Source organism: Micrasema longulum, unplaced genomic scaffold (genome assembly GCF_059751315.1).
Source record: "Micrasema longulum isolate JH-2025_06_02 unplaced genomic scaffold, ASM5975131v1 h1tg001245l, whole genome shotgun sequence".
NCBI lineage: Eukaryota > Metazoa > Arthropoda > Insecta > Trichoptera > Brachycentridae > Micrasema > Micrasema longulum.
Window position 1 is genome coordinate 294,457 of NW_028278432.1, and position 20,601 is coordinate 315,057.

A 20,601-nucleotide genomic window follows, 5' to 3' on the forward strand; every position below is an offset into this window, starting at 1 on the left:
TGGAGTTGCGCAACCTTCCTTCCTAACAATACAGTCCACTTACTAAATTTTCCTCCTCCTAGGACGAGGTATTCTTCACACCTCGGACACTCCTCAACAGTCACCATAGACTAACGGGACATCGTATTTCTTTCATACCGATAAATAGAAGACCAAGCTACTTTCAATCCTGATAAAATAGATAAACTCATTGATAAACGAAAACTCTTATTGATAAAGAACACAATAATTAATTACCATAGAATTAAGAATAGTCCAGAAGGAGTGTAGAATCATATTTGAATACATCGGACTGTGTCCAATAATTCCCCCACTTAGACACACTTTCGCCGCGTGCATACTTAAAGTCACCGAGTAATATTGCCAGATCGCGAAGAATATAACCATAACACAAACGTAAGGTAAAAAAAACAATTTGTTAATTTTTCTAAAATTTTATTGTGCACTCGGAAACATTGATTGACACAACAGAGAAGATAAGTAAAGGGTCATTATTTAAGAGTAATTGAATTAATGAACACAGAACTTAAAATATAAAACAAATTTTATTTTACTGATATTTTTATATCATGTTGAATAATATTTTATATTTTAAAGATAATGTCGGCCAAATGTCCACCACGGCGTTGTTTAATCCAAGGTTCAATTTTCATCATTTCTCTTATTATATGAGCAAAGTAGGGTAAACATTTTTATGTAGTGAATGCGTGTTTGAATGATTGAATGAATGAACTGTTTATTTGTTTTTTTTTCTTTTCATGAATTGATTTTTTTTAATTCTAAGATTTCCAAGTTGTCTCATTTTAATATTTTATTTACAACATAAACAACTTTTAATCCAGTATCTAATAATATTATGAATAATTTCTATCAGATGGTTTGCGATGGTCGGCAGAAAAAATATAAAATAAGTGGTTAAAAAAAATTGTTTTATGTTTATTTTATTATACTGAATAACCACAAAGTTAGTGTTTCAAATACATTTTTTTATAAAAAAGACGTATTTCGAAATAACAGGTCTAGATTTTTATTCAGGTAGATTAATAAAATCTTTTGGGCCAGTAAATGATCATTGCTTTATATATAAGTAGCTACTACAAATAAAATAAAAACGTTGTGAAAAAGTTACAAAAGAAACATTTGTTATTTTTACTTATTACATAAATACAAGACCGAAAAATTGTTCATCATGTTGTAATTTCGCACAATAGATACCAACAATAAAAATATTAACAAGATGGCGCGCTACCGAAAATATTTTCGAACCTTTTTTTCGTTGTTTAAACATTCGTGTCTTTCCATTTATCTAAATCCTTTATTTGGTAACTTACATGCTAAATACATTATTTGTTTTGAAATCAGATCTGTTATCACGTGTGCATACTTCAGAGGCTGTAATTATTACTTTCCAACCGCTAGTAACTATCCAACTTTCCATACTGTCGGACGTAAAATTAACCACGACCAAAATAAAATGTATGTGTTCAAAATATATAAAACAAAAACATCATAATAAGCCGTAACTATAAAACATTACCAATAACGAATTTAAGTTCAAAAACCTTTCTTGATAACGTTTATTTCATCAATTTCACGACAGTGATTTCCCGGTTTATAATATGGAAATTAAATAACAATTCAGCTAATATACTAATTTTGTAATAGTTGTTTTCTTACGAGGGTGAGCGTAGAAGATAAATCGCAATGCCTCTATTGATGGTTCTTTCATTATTTTTTTAAAATTTATACTCCCTACTGGTTTTTATAATTATTAGCTACACGTGCACTTGCAGCCGTGTAACATAAGTATTCAAAATTTACATGGTAGAATTTATTTTGTAAATAGTGTCTACTGTATGAAATTTAAATAATTTATATAGATCAATGTGTATGTGTGTATGTATATGTATCAAAATGCTTTCTGTGCTTTCTATTAACTTGTAAACTATTTTCATGTATTAAAATGGAATTACCTAGCTTGGAACGGGGTATGTACCCTTTTCAGCTGGGCAAAGTGAACATAAAATTGTATTTGTGGTAAAATGTATAAATAAATAAAATAAATTCAATAGTCCCTTTCTCGCACATAATAGTATACAAAATGACACTGCATTGGTAGACCAACCGCAGCGTGTCTTGATCTTATTTTGTTACATAAAGGTGATTAGTCTAACGTTTTAGGTGCTAGTCCAGGGGCCATGAGATTTTCATGACTAAAAACGTACACTTGAATGAATATTTCTATTTATATTTATCTTTCTTTTATAAATGCAGTTTAACTCATCTATTTTAGTCAAATTTAAGCATTCAGTAGCTCAATCGCAAATAACTATGGACGTGCTTAAAAACATGCTGAGCATTTGAGCAATCACAATGAACAATAATGAACATGCTTAAGTTCTCACAGTCATAAGTCAACACCTGTGTAATCAACGCTCGTGTCAGTTTGTTTTTTGTTTTCCTCGTAAATAAATACCGTTCACTGGTGAAAAATCGGCGTTTACTATAAAAATTAATACAATATACTGCATTTGCAAAATAGTAAGGAGTATCTAATACAAAAAAATATTATTAAATAAAATTATATTACAATTACTATGGCGACTGCTTTTCTTGACATTTGGCTTACTAACCGCCGGATAAATCCAATAAATAGCTTGATAAATAATAAATAAATAATTAAAAGTAGCAGTTGTGGAATATTTGTGAAATTAAAGTATATGATTGCGCAACGGGATTATACGTCGTGAAACGTAAATATGTTGACATTTAATATTAGGTGTTCACGGATGTTCCATTGTGATCGCGAATACGATAAACAACCATGGTTAGAAATCGTTATCACGCTGCTTATTAGCACTTAATAGTTATTTGAGATTGAGCTACTGGGGTGCTATTCCAAACCGCTCTCGCGGACGTAGAAAACACTTTATCTCGAGTATTTTATATGTACCTATCATTTAGTTATTTATGTATTTACTTAAAGACAGTTTATTACACATTATTTGATAAACAAGTCCCAATTCCATTGGACCAAAAGTCCTGTGTTGAGTTAACTTAAGTTTATTGGCTTGTTTAAGTGGCCACTTTACACACTATGAAACATTCACCATTCTGCCTATATTTGAACCTTCGATATTCTTTCGAATCTTCCATCTGCTGCTGCTGACGTTTTCGAAGTTAAAGAGCTGAAATCTTCGTTGTTACGGGTGACATTCATTATCAGGAAGAGTCGAAGGAATATAGATGTTCAAATATAGTCAGAATTATTGATGTTACACAGTGTGTAAAGTAACTACTTAAATATAACTGTCTGTTGTAATATTTTAATATTAACAGCTCAATAGAGGGTTGAATCCAGTCCTTATCTACAAAAATTTCGACAAACTCAAAACATTGTTGACATATTATTACGTCCAATGTTTTTTATCACATTATGCATTATGTTCGAATAAAACCTGAAGTAGGCTTTGCTTTCCTATTAAGCTTTTATTAAGCGCTTAATCAAACGATATAATTACCAAGATAAATCATTCTAACTAATGTAAAACAAAATATATTAATAACTTGAAGCCAATAAATTTTTGTATGTTTTGCCGTACGTATAACTAAATCATTAAAAAGTAAGTGAAAAAAACAATCAAATGAAATATTTTTTACAATAATGTTTGACGTGTTTAGTAGTGTGTATTTGAAATGAGAAATTGCGAAAAATGTTTGTTAATAATCGCCATCTTAATGTTTTATTTTTCTAAGTAATTTATATATTTTTTTTATTTAATTAAAAATTATTCGTTCGAATATCGTATATATTTCCTTCACTGCTACTTATATGTCTTGTGTTTTATATTTAAGCGTATAATTTAATTTTCTGATTCAAAACAACGAATTTATTTATTTTATTTATTTATTTATACAAACACATAAATATATATAAAAAAATTAAATAATAACGTATCCCAAACTCTATGAGGCTAAAAGCCCTGTGTTGAGTTGGGATACAACATAATGGAAAGTGAAAGCATGTACATTATTAAATAATAGCAATTTTATTTAAATTAAAAAATATTACATAAACATTTATTTCAATAAACATCTGGACAACACGCTTAATAGTATATAAATCTTTGCAATATCTCGCAGCAATCTCCTGCAATGGTTTCTTCCCTTAGACAAAATCCAAACTTGTACATTCTTTTTGAAAACGGTTTTCGTTTATTTAGAATTAGTAGTTGAATCCAAATCAATACATTTTTCTGTCTATGTAATAGAACGAGAACCCTGGACAAGTGTTATTGACATGATGGCTGCTCTCAACTTAAAATCCAGATTTCCCAGATAAATACATTTTTCAGGACATTTTGGCAACTAATTTTGATTCTGAGTTGCTGGAATCTGCTTGTAATTAACACGGAGATTTTGGGAATCCAAAACTCGATCGAAGAAAATTCTTCAACAAGCCCCTGCCAATTTCTGAATGATGAACGCCAGGGAAAATTCTACACATTTGAACCATTTTTGGGTGGAAATTGCACCCCCCATACTAACGCGTATGGAAACTACAGCGCCGTGTGTACTGGAGGGTTAGATGTTGAATTGTTACTAAGAGAAAAGTGAGATATTAAGGCTTCTTTATTTTTATTGTTTTAAGTTTAGGCAAATACAGTCGAAAGATTGTCAGTGGCCTTCCGGGACGCATATTTGTAAATACTCAACGCGTTATCCGCTCGGGATGTTTCGGAATCCACCCGAAGTGGCTTTGTTTATAGCAGACGTGACATATGGAAATACCTGACGCGTTATCCACCCCAGTAATAATTGAAAAATCCTCATTTTTTTATAATGCAATTATGGTGTAGCCGAGATACTACAATGAAAACGAGAATTTTCGTGTTGAGTGATGTTAGCAGGCGCTTCTCAGTGGTGATTTTAAGCGCAGACGTAAAACGGGAGACGTATTTATAGTTGTGTGCTGACGTATGAAGAATATAGTTCTGGGTGTAAAATATAACTAAAACCCTGGACGAGTGTTCTCGACTCGATGACTACTCTCAGGTAAAAATCCTAATAGAAATAATTCTGCCTCGTAATGGTTAGCGCGTGTGAACTACCATGCTTGAGGTTCCAGGTTCAATTCCTGTTAAAGTCAACGTGACATATTTAACAGAAAGGTGATTTCATACTGAAATATTTCACTGTCAATGGACTGCACCTGTAGCGTAAGACTAATCACCTTACCTGCATATAACATATAATTGTGATTAGTTTCATTTGATTTAATAATTCACTGCCCTATTCACCATCGGGTACGGTATTTATGATAAGGGAATAATTATTATTGTAGATTTAAGTAACAGAGAGCACAGTAGTACATTAAATATTGCTCTAGCAATCCATGTTTACTGCTGTTTGTAAATACCATAAAATATTATGCAAGAATAAGTGTAAAACTGATCATCTTACCTTAAATGTAGTGGCCATGCACCATTAGATGTGAAAAAGGAATGATAATGAGGATCAAACATTGTATTCTGCTGAATAAATTAAAAAAGACCTCCGTTATTTATAAACTTATTTGACTTGCTATAAACCAGTGCCTACCTTCATATACGGCCTTTAATGTGATAATTCGACAATACAACAAGATGAGATTGTTTTGATAATGCGTTGAGTAAATATATTCCGATTTCTCAAGGCACGTTCTGATTTTTCAGTCACGACGTCCGCTATCTTACAATACGAAAATGGCCGCTCCGATGTTTCCCGCCCTCCATCGTATTTGACATATTTCCCGCGCTTCGTAATCTCACCATAGAAGATTCTAACTTTACCCATTTTAGTGAAGATTTTCCGTCAAACGCTTTGCACTTAAAGGTATATTGATCTCTTTAAAATAATTATATTGACAAGTCTTTGTTATATCTCTTCAACACATTCTAAAATAATACGTTATGTGAATCTACTAAAGCTTTTTCAAACGAAACTCTTATATATTAATTTATAAAATTAGTAAAATTATGACAAATTCATTCCGAAATGGTTTATTATGTTATAAATATTCCTCCTTCTCTGCTCTACTTAGAGCATTGCTCTTCTTATCTTTTCTTATATCGCATCTACGAATAGATAAAAATACTTAAATGGTCAAAATCCAGTTTCCAGATTCGGACGTACCTCAAATTATTGTTGATAAAATGTTTTTTTTTTCCAGCATTTAAGGTTGAATGGTTTGCCAAATGCAACATTGCCAAACTCCTTGCTTCGCCATCTCTCAGCGCTTCATGATTTAGATCTGACAGGGAACAATTTAGAAACCATAGATCATCAGTTCATCAACTCTGCGGTAAATCTAAAATACGTGTATTTATCAAGTAAGCAAATTATTATTGTACTTTAGAAAATAAAACAGAAGTCCACTTTTTGCTGTATTGAAGTTAAAAATGCAGAAATTATCGCAACAAGCTATTTTATCCACGAATAAAACATCCAAGCCCACTTTCTCCATAAAATATATTTTTAAGTGTAAATGAAAATATGAAGTTCATCATCATCATCATTCCCTTTCGGCACATAATGGAGCATAGGGCACTGCATTGGTACACCAATTGCATCCTGTTTCTTTAAGATCCTAGCAGTTTTTCTACACTTTAAAAGGACACAACACGGCATGGTTAAATTAGAATCAGGAGTTGCGTACTGAGCGACGTTAACAAAGAAACTAATGGGTCAAAACGTAAACCTACTCATTTATGAGTAGTTGAGTCGCCTTCTATTTGATGTGCGTATGCGGTTTCTGGACTATTCTTAATTCTACGGCTAAAACAAATATTGTAATGACGAAGACAAATATTATGAGACGGTCAAGTAAGACTGGGCATGATCAGATCAAACCAATATCATAAATCTGGTCGTGTTATAATCACAATAGAAGAAGGCATGTATGACAAGAAGTAATGGAAAATTTTAATATTGTACCTACCTACGTCAGGATAGAAGCATGTGGCGAACCATCCTCTTTGCCTACCCCTATTTGGAATGGCGTCGTTGAGATCTCTGTCGAGTAATCATTATTTCATTTGTGGTAATTGAATTGAAGTGTAGGTGATAAAACAAAACAAAATACGCTGCAGCGTTGGGAGGATCATTACCGCGCTTCTTCTACAGGTAAAATCACTAAAATGTTTTTCCCAACGCTGGCTGATGCACCAAACTTCCGTCATCATCACCAAAGTACTTTCGAAACGACCCAAATTTTTACCGGACACGGAGCTATGAGAAGTTTTCTATAAAGGTTTAAATTTAGGAATGATGACTATTGTCCATGCGCTGATATTTCTTCACAGAGTATCGAACATCTGTTATTTCAGAGCCTATTTCTCAGTTTACAACGCCATAATCTTGAAGCAGAATGCCGGAAAGATGGAATATCCTTAACAGATATCCACACTGTAATTAAAAGCAGTTATCACGCGCCATTGTTCTTGAATTTTGCAACAATGGTGATTGGACTCATAAAGGTAATAAACCAAAATCACTGATCGAACATCTTATTTCCAAGACAAACAAAAACGATTTTTTCCGAGTACCTTAGCCTTGTACATGACGCGTAAGGCTACTAAATACAGGGGTCCAAATATATATATATATATAAATTTTAAAAAAGAAGTGTAGGTGACACTGGAAACTCAAAAAGTACTGTCACATATTTTAAAACGTATCGGTACCTCGCGCGTTTCCATAGTTCATTTTCAATATCGTCGCCTGACAATACAAAATGAATACAGCATTACAAACTACAATACATTTACAGGAGACAATAAAAACTTAATATATCAGTAATTTTGCTGGAAATTTTAGTGGGTTTTTTCAACAAAATATTTTGTTTTTTACGTTTATGTGATTTGTTAGTGTTTTATCCCAACAAATTTAACCTACCGTACTACTGACACACTGAATTCCAAGGAATATGCATTTTCTTTTTAAAACGCGTTATTCGAAAAATGTGTTTTTTAGAATCTTTCCTGTCAACAATTTCTTAGTTCAAATGACAGAGATGGGTGCTATTTTGTTCGGTAGAAAATATTTAATCATAATCTCGAATACAGGAAAAAATTATTTTTTCCTTCAAATTAGGGCGACGATGTGAGAAACGCACTAGGAACTTATTTGCATCCGAACTCCGAGGAGTTAGCATACGGGGAGATTGTTTAGCTCAAGAAACTTATTCTCATTTTGAAGAATCACCAGATTTTACATTCCCCGGGGTCCAGAGTTATCTTCAGTTGCTTATAAAGTAAACTCGAACTTTTCGCTCGAAAGTGTGTATATTATATTTGTTAAAAAAATTGGATTATCTCCGTCGGATTGCTGTATCACTTGATTTGGCACTAAGCACACGATTTGTGTTCAATTCAACATAGGTTCCGGAGCTTATATTTTATTTTATGGTAAGTAGTGTTTTTCCTTGCTGGCTAAGCTAATGAGAAGCAATGCGAAAGGGCGCGACGTACAGCTTTGAATTCAGAGTAAGCGGCATAAACAGTTTTACCTTTTTATTTTACTACGCGTTTTGCAGGACAATTGAACGTAGTTATACAGAAAGCAGCCAGCCAAAGAAAAGTGAATCTGAGATAATAGCCATTTTGTGAAAAGAGTGAATTATAAAATCTATACAATAGTTTGAATGTTTTTGACTTTAACAAACGATAAACAACGAATACATAGGTTTTTTTATATATTACAGACAAGAATCTTATTGTGTATTTGACCAGTTTAAAAGATTTTTAAAGTGCCATAAGATTTTTCTAGTTTTGTGGGTGTTTTCTGCAAATTGAGAAATGCCGTTTTTGTGATCGACACCTTTTCCGGAGGTGATTAATACAGTTTTTTTTTATATGAAAGCGGTCTGACTGTTTTTAGCAGAACATAGAATCGACCTTACTGCACCCTATAACATCAATATCTCATTTTTCCGAATTTGTGGACTGGCTGCTTCTGCATAACTACGTTCAATTTCGATCCATATTTTTTAGAAAACGATTTCAAATTCACGTTGTATGAAGCGTCATCTCTATTTTATTTTACCTCAGTGATTAATATTCCATTTTTCCCACAGGAAATTCGATTTTACTTTACAGACAATTAAAAATAGCTCTTATAATACGGGTCCTGCACTAACAGGCGTAATGTGTAAATATATAATGTTTATAAACTCTGTCAATTACAATTAGTTTTATCCAGATCTTCAATTTGCTTTTTCTTTTATCTCTTGTACTAAGTAAATAATGCTCCACAATTCTAGAAACTCAGTTGATCTTGTGTATGGATCCTAATCGTATTTATAATCCAAGATTAAACAAAATGTTTGCGTTCATTGTAGGTACGTGTTTGCTGAACATCCAAATAGGTAAATACTATCTACGAGTACATAAATACAATATTCAATTGAAGACCAAGATAAATAATACAAAGTACCTACATTCTGAATTAGACTTTTGAAAAATAAGAATATTAAAATCTCTAACTACACATTTTTTAATTCTAAAATGCATACAGTTTTAACAGACATCTGATACCCTGTTAGGAACAAAGAGTGATTTGTAAAAAATAGGGATATTGAAATTTTACAAAAATATGTTTCTTTTTGCTAAAATATTAATATTCACTGAGCAATATTTGTTTTGCATTATTATTCTTTTATTTTATTTGAAACTGCCAAATATTAGGTACAATTTTAAATGTAAATTGTATTTTTCTAATAGAAAATGAACCTTCCACAATACATATTTATGATAACATTCACATTTCTTCGGCTTCTTCTTCTTCAGCCTTGTTCTTTCCACTGTTGATACAGGCCTCTTCCAAACGTCTCCTCTTCTTCCTGTCACCCGTTTTTATCATTCATGTTTCACCAACTTACGATCGAGGCAATGTCGTCGACCCATCTTTTTTGTAGCCTTACAACACCTCTTTTGTTTGCCAATGGTCTCCACTTTATGACTCCGGTTCAGTGCCTTATTTATTCATTTCTTATTCTGTCTTCTATACATACACCGAGCATCTGTCTTTCTAGGGATCGTTGCGCGCATTTTAGTTTTTAACTACTTTTCTGTGTCACAGACATGGTTTCTAGTCCGCATGTCATCTACGAATCTGAGGTTACTCAAGAACATGACATCAATGTTTACACCTTTATGTGTATAATAAGTCGTTCCTGCACAATATAATTTGTTGTGTTAAACAGAAAATGCTGAGTTGCTTTCTTCAGCCGATACTCTAGATTTCTGGTGAACTAATTTGGTGCATGTGTATGTCACCGATCTATATGACAACACAAAACACAAAATAACGATTTTTTATTTATTCCAACACGCCTTACTGTTTTCTTGCATAAAGTCATTATTATTCCCTTTTTTAGATAACAAATGGAACTGCAGTCATAAAGGTTTGAGATGGTTCTCAGATCTAAATTCTTCGCGGAGGGAGGCCGCTCATCAAAAGGTTGTTGATTACAAGAATCTTACTTGCCAAGGAAATATGTTTAAAGGAAAGCCACTTCATGTTGTGATGGATCTACTAAAAGTAATCAATCTTCTAGAACTTCTGTATAATATAACTATACTTTTAATAAATATAATATGTATGTGTCTAAACAGCAGCACTCCCCAATTTCAACTTCACCAGAATCTTCACATTGTTATAAGCACAAATAGGCTATTTTTATTTTTTTATAAAGAAGAAGATAACAGAATATCAATTAATTGTTTTTTTTAAAAAAAGAAGTTCACTGATTGGTTGTTACAACATTCTGAAAAATGGAAAACGTGATTTAAACAATAAAATTAGATTCAAATTTATATTAGACGCACTAACTTTGTGATTTTCCATGTTAAATAATATAACTTCGGTACTTTAAATTTATTTCAACAGAGAGGAAAAACATTTTTGAGATGGAAATATGGAAGTCTAGGCGTTTACAGGGCTTATGACCTGTCATTGGCTGGTTTAAGTGGCCACTTTACACACTGTGTAACATTCACCATTCTGCCCATGTTTGAACATCCACATTTCCTCAACTCTTCTGTCTGTTGACTTTTGTGAAGTAAAAGAGCTGAAACCTTTTGGGTGAGATTCATCCGGCTGAACCAAATCACCTACTAGGCAACGCATGAAAACAATTTTCCAATTTTTATACTTCTTCTTTTACCAGGTAGTTAATTCAACAATGTTTGAGTATGTTCAAATGCTTGCAGACTGGCTGGATTTCCTCCCTAGGGAGTTATTCATATTTAACTTTATTTCAACAGAGAGGGAAAACATTTTTGAGACGGGAATATGTGTGTAAAGTGGCCACTTAAACCAGCCAATGACAGGTCATAAGCCCTGTTAATGTCTAGACTTCCAGATTCCCGTCTCAAAAATGTTTTCCCTCTCCAGGAAAATCAGCCAGTCTACAAGCATTTGGACATACTCAAACATTGTTAACTACGGTACATTCACGGAGACTGGACCGTTGTGCACGTGCAAACCACGAGCCCACCGCGTAATATCGCATGATTGACCCATTTCACACCACGGCAAAAATTTACACAGCATGAAACAATACAATTCGGTGGATCGATATTTATTGTCATACAATTATTTATTTAATTTCTGGCAAACGCACATTTTATTACTATCTGACAATCTATATTCTAACTTTCCTCCTGAGAAGTGTCAAAGGGACAAGATCGCGTGGACGTCAACCAACCCACTCCATCTGGTTGGTTGACGTCTCCAAAGAGGGCCTCCAAAACAGACATAATGAACAATGCACAAGAGTCGGGCATAATCACCATCCTCAGACATGAGGCGCAGATTCAAGAAAGAGAGATTTGCATCGCCTCCTGTTATTCTTTCATCTCTCTTTCTTATCTATTTCACGGTTTACATTTTTTAATAAGTTTTTTTTCCTTCTTATTACTATGTATTAGTACAACTACGGAGCCAACAATTTCTACTGTTATATATTTCAGTCTTTACGGGTAGAGTGTCCCCCGATGTGCTCATGTTACCTGACGAACTTGGTTCGTCCTCCAGGATGGGACAGCTTAGTTCCTGTCAGTACTACAGATTGCCGATGGAAAAAACTTAAAGATTTCCCTGCAAGCGTCCCCGCCATCACAACTGTTCTACTTCTACATGGGAACATGGTGAGAAGGTTTCTGTCATTCTTTCAATATGAATACCTATATTGATATCGCTTGCAACTACCACAAATGTTTCGGAAAATCCATCAAATCTGATTTTTTAAAATTTTTTTTTTATATGGGAGTTGCTTTATTATTTACCTTGCTTATAATATACAAGGTTTATATTTCAAAAAGTGGATTTTTCTGCTATTAAATATCTTAAAATTTATCTAAACTATTGGGATCAGGAGGGATATATTAATGTGGGCTAATCAGGAACTTCTCAGCATTTGCTCACGTGGAGAGGAAACCACTTAAAACTCTTCAGGAGAAGCCGGCCTGTTGGCAGTAGTCAACAGGCCTTCCGTTCCACTAGAGGAGTGTTCGGCATTTTGTTCCCTACTTTGGTTTATTTTACCAATTTCCTGCGCTATATTTATCATGTTTGATACTACCTCTCGTGTGAGTTCTTTCATCAAATCTGATTACTGTTGAACAATAATAACCATTTCATTTATTTGTATTACGTATAATTAAGTTACATTTATTACATTACGTTTAGGGTTAGTATTTTGTTATTTTTATGCTGTTCCTCTGAAAAAACGAGACTAGCTCTTGTGCTTGGAATAAGAATACTGACAAAAATAACAATGATACTATTATATTCTTATCAGACTCTCGCTATCTCCACTCAGCATGAAATTATTTCTCCACAATACCGAAGAGTGGGTGCGGACCTCAGAGTATTTACGCCCCACAGCTATAGATTTGCCATTTCGCTCAATAGGGAATATTATGTAATAACATAGAACAAAAGCGTAGAAAATTTTTGGTTTGATTTTTTTTACAACAAACGTGTATATGTAGTTTCTTCTGTGCTTGAGATTCTCGACCTTATTACCTATGGCTCATCGTTTTGCTGTAAACTATAGTTAACTTGGTGACTCATAATACTTGAATGCATTTTGTCCGTATACCGGTGGCGCCTTATTACTATAAAGTGCGGACCAACTACTGCTTTACAAAATCATTGCAGGATTAGTTGACTGTACAGAGTTACTTGGTTTAATAACCATACAAGTTCCAGCCAGGGTGTGTAAGCGGTACCACCTATTTTATATACTAATAAGTAAAACGTCATAAGCCAAAAAGGTTTTTTTCCGAGCGTATTGTTCAGTATACAATACTATATTTGAAGATGTACAAATATCACACTCTCGGCACTTAAATTCATAATTAAAATTCATTATGCAGCTTGACAAGAAGGTTATACTGTTAGATTACATATGTGTATTTTTTAACTCTTCCTTCCCTTCCTTATCCTCTCTACTCTCTATTTGCATTCCCTTCTTATCCTGCCCCATTTACTACAAATCAATAGTCAGATGGCAGATGGGACCATCTGTAATTTTCAAAAATGTTCAGGATAGCTGAAATGCGACTCGATTTCAAGACTTCAAAACTAAAAAAAAATAGGGTTGCTTTTCGATAATGAATTACCATTCTAAATGATGGTGTTTTTTTTCTACGTGTATTTACTGAAATATTGATTTAAACTTTTGAAAACTAAAAAACAGAAAAAAATACAGCTGGTCCCTTCTGCCATCTGATTACCGAAATGTGTTTTCATTTTCTTTTCTTCTTTTATGTATTTATTATATTACGTATCTAACAATGCTCCAAGCTGAAGAGGCGCCCAAAAGTAGGAAAACCATTATACGACTATTGGGTATTAAGTTAGCTGCAGTTCGCAGCAAAACAAAGGGCCGTACTCAGGTCGAAAATTGCTAAATGGATATTTTTATTATTTTTTTTTTTTAAAAAAGAAATATTTGCGTTCTTATAATTTACCCAAATATTTAATTTTGAGGGCCATTCTCAACGAGTTCTAAATAACTCACTATTAGAAAATGGAATCAAGTTGGGGTAGAGTGGGATTCGAACCACGGACCTTTGGTCTGTGAGTCCGAGACACTAGCCACGGGACCACAACCCGACTAAATTTTAATTTGCATTGTAAATATTTTTTAATATGTACCTGTGTATTTATTATTGCAGGATTATTACAATTTATTTTTCTATAATTCACCTATATTTATTTTGTAAAACTGAAAATACATGTGTGTGTTTATTTTTTTATTTATTTATTCATTTTATTCACAATATACTTATGTTACATTTATCGAGACATAAATCCCACCTCCATGGAACCAAAGTCCTATGTTGAGTTTGTTTGTTTGTCCGTCACATCTCCAAAACGACGAGTCGTAGTGGCCTAAAATTTGGACACGTCATTTTAGATGCGATTTCAAGGTTAACAAGTTTCAAGGCTATTTTCGAGTAAAATTTTAATCGACTTCTACTCGATAAAAACTCAAACTTTAAATGGATGCCTAGTGCAGCCCTGACACATTGTTCATAATCAACTGTCATTATCAACAGTAAACATACGTTAATTCACAAATTTATCTCCTAAATTGAGAAAAATTGTATCTGAAGTAAACATGTTGATATAAGCAAAGTTTTTAAGCAACATAATACACGTGTCGGGACAATAAATGCCGAAAATCAATGTCAATCATGGAAAAATATTCCAAATCAATTACCTGTGAAAACTGTCTCCTTTAACACCTTTGACGCTCCTACTGCTGCAACCAAATATAGTGCAATTCACCATAGTCGATTTTTATTTATTATAACGTAAATATCCCAGTTATTTACAAACAAAGCCAAGAACAGATACAAAAGCATCCGATCGAACTGTTTTGTTTATGTTGTCAAATAAAACAAAATGGCCACCAATTGGTTGCTAACCTTACGAACTTTAAAATATGTGGTTCCAGTTATGTTCAATTTGTTACCAAACAATCTGAGAAATGACACTACCAAAAGTGACAAGGGCAAAATAATAGACTGTAGAAATCAGGAGTTTTTATATTTAAAAAATTGAATATTTGTAAATATAGATATATTTAAAATAGAATTTATAACTAAGTAATATTCTCATGGATGTTTATGTGTGTATATGTATGTTCATATGTATGTATGTGTATATATTTGTATATATGTATGTATGGATATGTATGTGTGCATGTACGGGTATATATATGTATGGATATGGATGAGAATGTGATATAGATATTGACTTAGATATAGATATGGATATGTTAATAAATAATGTTTTCAATAAAATGCTTTGTGCCTATTAAATATGTACACACTTCTGTTTTAAATTTTGGTACTACGGTTCTCTATTTATTTATTTTTTATCTTAAAATTGCGTTATCATTCACTTATTTTTTGCTTTTTTTTATATCTTTCTAAATATTTTTTTGAAAGCATAAATTACATGTACTTTAAATAGGTGCGAAGGTTTTCACGGTCACTGTTATTAATATTATGTATCTTTTTTGGGTGATACCGTGTATGTTGGATTTGATCCGACGTTTCGGCTACCATTGCAGGAGCCATCTTCAGGGAAAACTGTGTGTTTTATAGAGAAATGTATGTGTTTATGTACTAGTAATTTGTACCGTGTCACAATCAGCAGTAGGCACATTTCTAGTTTTGTAGGAAAGAATAATTATGTTTATGTACATGTACTTTTTTCGCTCCTTATATTTAGTTAGTAGTAATTATTATTATACAGCTATGTAGGACTATCATATGATTAATTGTAAAGGATCTTTACCGACAAGCCATATTCATTGGCTTGGTGAGTCCTGTAAAACAAAAAGAACCTTCCGTGCGTGAGTCGTGTGTCTTAGCCATTACAACGCGGAAGTTGCCGTGTAATATTTCTTTACTTTGTACAATTTGTGGAAACCTGTCATTGGTTCTGAGCCCACGCAGTGTTAACTATAAATGCGTAAAATTAGATTTTCTAAATAAAATATACAAAAAACATAATTGACATGTGTGACAACTGTGAGTTACTTTTCCATTTTAATATATTAATAGTTGTAATCATTTTAATAACTAATTAGGGGATGAAATCCAGCCTATATCTACGAACATTTGGAAAAATTAAAAATAATGTTGTCTATGTTTTTGTTGTTGATGAGTAGACGAAGGGTAAATGCGAGGTAGATGATAATTATATTTTTTAGATCTCATCTGTTCGTTCACTTGCACAAAATCCCGCCTTCAGACGTGTTGCTGATGTATACCTAGACAATAACCTAGTGACGAGCGTACAACCTTTAGAGGGAGCTGACTGGATGCTTTACTTTAGGGTACTCAGTCTTAGGGGAAATAATCTTACTCATGTGAGCACATTTTTTTATCATATAATTTATAAACTATAATCGAGCAGAATTTACTGGTGCGTCAATTGAATGTCAACCAAATTATTTGATTTCAGCTTCCCACGCATGCCTTTGACAATGCATTCCAGCACAACCAAAATATTGGACAAGTGTTCTTGGGCAACAATCCCTGGCGTTGTGACTGTCACTTTACTCCGGCGTTTCAAGAGTTACTACTTAAACATCAAAAGGTTGTGGAAGACCTTCCCGATATAACTTGCGCGGAATCTGAAAACGAAGAGATCTCAAATGCCCAGGTGAGAGCACAAAATTGCTTTGTACTGAGAACACAAAAAACCTCATAGTCTGACATAAGTAATACACAATAATGGGATTTTTTACAAAGACAATTTAAAATCTTGAAGTACCTTCCCCAAAGACTTAAAAATATTCTTCCAACCATAGAAAAAAAAAATCTTAACCTATCCATGTCTTCTCTGTAGGTACTTTGCTAATATTTGTTATCTTTCGATCGTCTAGAGCGTTTGAAGAACCAAAGCATTGACTTTATTTTTAATCTCCAAAAAGTATGATCATGTACATCACCCTCTCCCACCGAACTTAATCAATCTCTTTCTCATCTTTATAACATCCTGCACTGAAAATTTCATTAACCTATCTTATCGTGGTTTACACTTTCCATTCCTCGACATAGCACATCATTTTTCAGCAAAAAAATCATTCTATTCAGGGTGCAAGACTTTGGAATGAGCTATCTCTTCATGTTAAAATGGAACTTCTTTCTTTGGAAAAACATGCAGAAAATATTTAGAAAATAAGTTTTTTTTAAAAGGAATAACCCGCTAATCCTCTATTTTGAGGCCCGTCAGCAGGTGGGATATATGAGATATGAAAGGAGGTAATGACAAATACACCACAGCACCCAGACCAATTGAGAAAAAATCTTTATTGGATTTTTTCTTGCAACTGGCGGGAATCGAACCCGCGACGTCAGTTTCACAGTTAGCCGTCTAACCAACTGCGCCACGGCGCGTGGCCAGTATAAATATAACGAATTTCCACATGCAACGAAATAAGATAGGTCGTGTTTTAAGACATTTTTAATTTGTAATGCTACAAAAATAATTTAAACACCAAATCATTTTTTTTTCCTCAGATTCAAACCCTGTCTCGCAGTGCCATCTGTCGGCAATCGAGTGAACTACTGCATCCCCTTGACATCCTCAACGTTATTTTAAGTTTACTTATCATTTTCGTTCTTGGAAAATTCGCCTACGATTATTACTGCTTTAAAAAGACTGGAAAATTGCCGTGGATCGTTTCAAAAATACCATAAAGGCGTAAACCGTAAATACGTAAATTAAAATCAACTTTATTGCATTAGCATTATAATTCAATTATGAAATATTTTAAAATATCAAAAAACTGAAATTTCAATCAAGATCTTTGTTTTTTTTACTTCACGAAAATTTAAGAAAAAATAGTGTATTTACACTTAATAACCGGCAGAACAATAAATGTTACACGGTGTTTAAATTTAGCCAATGATAGGTCACAAGCCCTGTAACTGCCTGTATTTTATTATGAAAAAAAACATTTTTTTAAGTCCTGTGAATGAAAATCGCAAATAAAACATTTTTTATTTGACATTTTTGTTTAGAAATTTTAGAATCTTGTGGTGAAACTGCGCACAATTTTAAACGAGAACCTAATAATAAAGGTGTGATCCAATGACAGAGTCATAATACATGTTAATTAGCATGAAAAATGTAATTAGTGGAAGGTATTTATTTCATAACTCTTATCTTTTTATTTATGTAAACATTGTAACTATTATTGTATCGATATCGACGGAGCTTTGTGTATTGCGAAACTGTTTTATTTATGTACTTTGTAATGTCCTCTATATTCAAATAGAATGTTGGTGTAATAAATATTTATTGTTTTTATCATATCAGAAAGCGGGGATCTTTAACAGGGGATTTTAAACCTCGGATTAAAAAAAAAACATATTCACGCTTGTAAGACTTTTACGTGCACAAAAACCATATAAACGTGGGTACATGTTTTTGGTTATTTTATCATATCTTTATTTGTTTATTATTTTAAAAAACCTTCAAAGGTTATATAAAAAATATTTTTAGGTGTATAGTGGGTTTTGCATATTGGTTTAATTGGTGCCCTGGCGAAGAGACGGGTAAGTCTCCAAACCGGTAGACATAGACAAGTCGGTTAGTGATTTAATAACATTTCGTAAATAAAATTTAAAGAAATACAACTTATTGAAATACAGTATAAAGGTATGAAACGTGTAAGTGGATAATGTCAAAATAAACTGTTTGTTAATTTAATTAATCTAATGACTCTATGACTAAACAAAGAAGTGTGTTGATATCCATTATTATTTGATGAGGAATATTCGATTTTTTTGTTATTCACAATCTATTCAATATATTAAAAAAGCATGGTGGCGTCAAATAAATTTTAATCAACGAAGGCAAAATGATCGGCCTTGCGCTTTAGATCCAGTCCAGACACTAAGTTTTATAATTTTGAATCGTGTTGTGGTCCCGTGGCCAGTGTTGCGGACTCATGGAACAGAGGTGCGAGGTTCGAACCCCACTCTACCATAACCTGATTCCCATTTTCTAATAAATTACTTACAACTAGTTGAAAATGATCCGGATATTGGAAATATTTTAGTAAATTATAGGAATGCAAATGTTTATTTTATTTTAAAATATTAAAATTGAAGGTTATTCTTTTAAATAAATATTTCATCTGCCATACATCACGTGATTCATCAAAATTTTCTGCTTTATAAGATGTCGTATTTGCTTTTACGTCAAATATATTATTTTATTTGATTACAAGCCTTCAAAATGTAATGTTAAGTAGACGAATGTGAGTATTTGACACCTCTCCGTTCGCGTTCAATCGGGAAATAAATGAAAAAACTAATAAGGAGAATACATTATTGACAAATTTATTGTAATTTATTTTGTTGTGTCCTCTTGTTCTCTTCATTTGGAAAAAATGGACACAACTTATGTTAACACCCAACACATCATTACAACTGAATAATAAATAGCCAATTCTTATAAGTAATTTAAATAATGACTTTAATTTAAATATTAATAAGGAATAGGTATCGCGCGCACTAATATCGATATTTACTGCACATTATATTTCACATGAATTATTATTTTCTCAATAGGCATTGCAAATAATATTTTTTGCGTTACCATCTGCATATCATCATTTACATAAAGTATTATTTTATAATATAATATTTCTATTTATAATTTCCAGAGGCGTGTTAGAATTTATTTCAAAAACATCCGAGCGATTGTAACACGCGAGTTAAACGTATTTATATTTCTTTTACAAATTAACTTTTACATCGGAATAACCAACAAAAAAACGAAAGTGTTCTAAATCATTATTTATGTCTAAAGCATCAACATTGTTGTCAAACATTTTAATTAATGTTAGTAAATATTTGTATATAACCACTTACCGACTTTTTTAGTCTACCGGTTTCGAGACGTATCCGTCTCTTTATAAATAATCAAATAACTTTTCAGTATAGCCCTCTTTTTGAATTAAAAATTAACCAATCGGGTAACCCCACCTCTACCCCCCCCCTCCTTCTCAACTCCCCACCGATTCTTCAATATAAGATTCAATCTTTTTTAATTGAGCTTAGTGCATGCTTAGACATGGTGGTGTTCGCATCTCTATAAATCTGCATGTGATTTATGTATTATTGAAAATACTTTATACGAGTACCTTTATTCTACAGTGATGGTGAAGGTGGAGGTGTATTTTAGTTTTTGCATGTTAGTGTAGTGAGTGTCCTGACAAAAAGACGGGTACGTCTCGAAACCGGTAAAAGTCGGTAAGTGGTTATGTACTAATATTTACTAACATTAGTGTTATAAATCGTTAATTTACTTTTGTATTCAACTGGCTGATTGCTTTTTAAAATTTGGCTGCGGCCTAAGATTCTTTATACCACTCCGGAAAGCAGACGAAGCAGAGGCAGACCAAAATTAAGATGTCTGGTCAATTGGCCTGACAAACTGGAGAAGAGCCGCAGGGTGCGGGGAGGAATGGAGACATGTTCTAAAAGAGGCTAGGGTCCAAAACGGGTTGTATTG

The 20,601-nt window shown here is 32.8% G+C and overlaps 1 protein-coding gene across 1 annotated transcript; it reads left to right on the top strand.

Moving 5' to 3' along the window:
- The first annotated feature begins 1,422 nt into the window (after positions 1-1,422).
- swi2 (Protein singed wings 2) lies at positions 1,423-18,372 on the top strand. Its single transcript, XM_088234466.1, has 9 exons — positions 1,423-1,476; positions 4,356-4,613; positions 5,715-5,874; positions 6,212-6,371; positions 10,418-10,581; positions 12,015-12,191; positions 16,280-16,438; positions 16,534-16,734; positions 17,595-18,372. Coding segments are annotated over exons 1-9 (1,461 nt in total). The 5' UTR covers positions 1,423-1,474; the 3' UTR covers positions 17,775-18,372.
- Positions 18,373-20,601: the final 2,229 nt, after the last annotated feature.

Coding starts and splice junctions, on each gene's coding strand:
- swi2 (XM_088234466.1), top strand. Junction 5,875..6,211: donor CAAACGCTTTGCACTTAAAG/GTATATTGATCT, acceptor TTTTTTTTCCAG/CATTTAAGGTTGAATGGTTT. Junction 10,582..12,014: donor TTGTGATGGATCTACTAAAA/GTAATCAATCTT, acceptor TATATATTTCAG/TCTTTACGGGTAGAGTGTCC.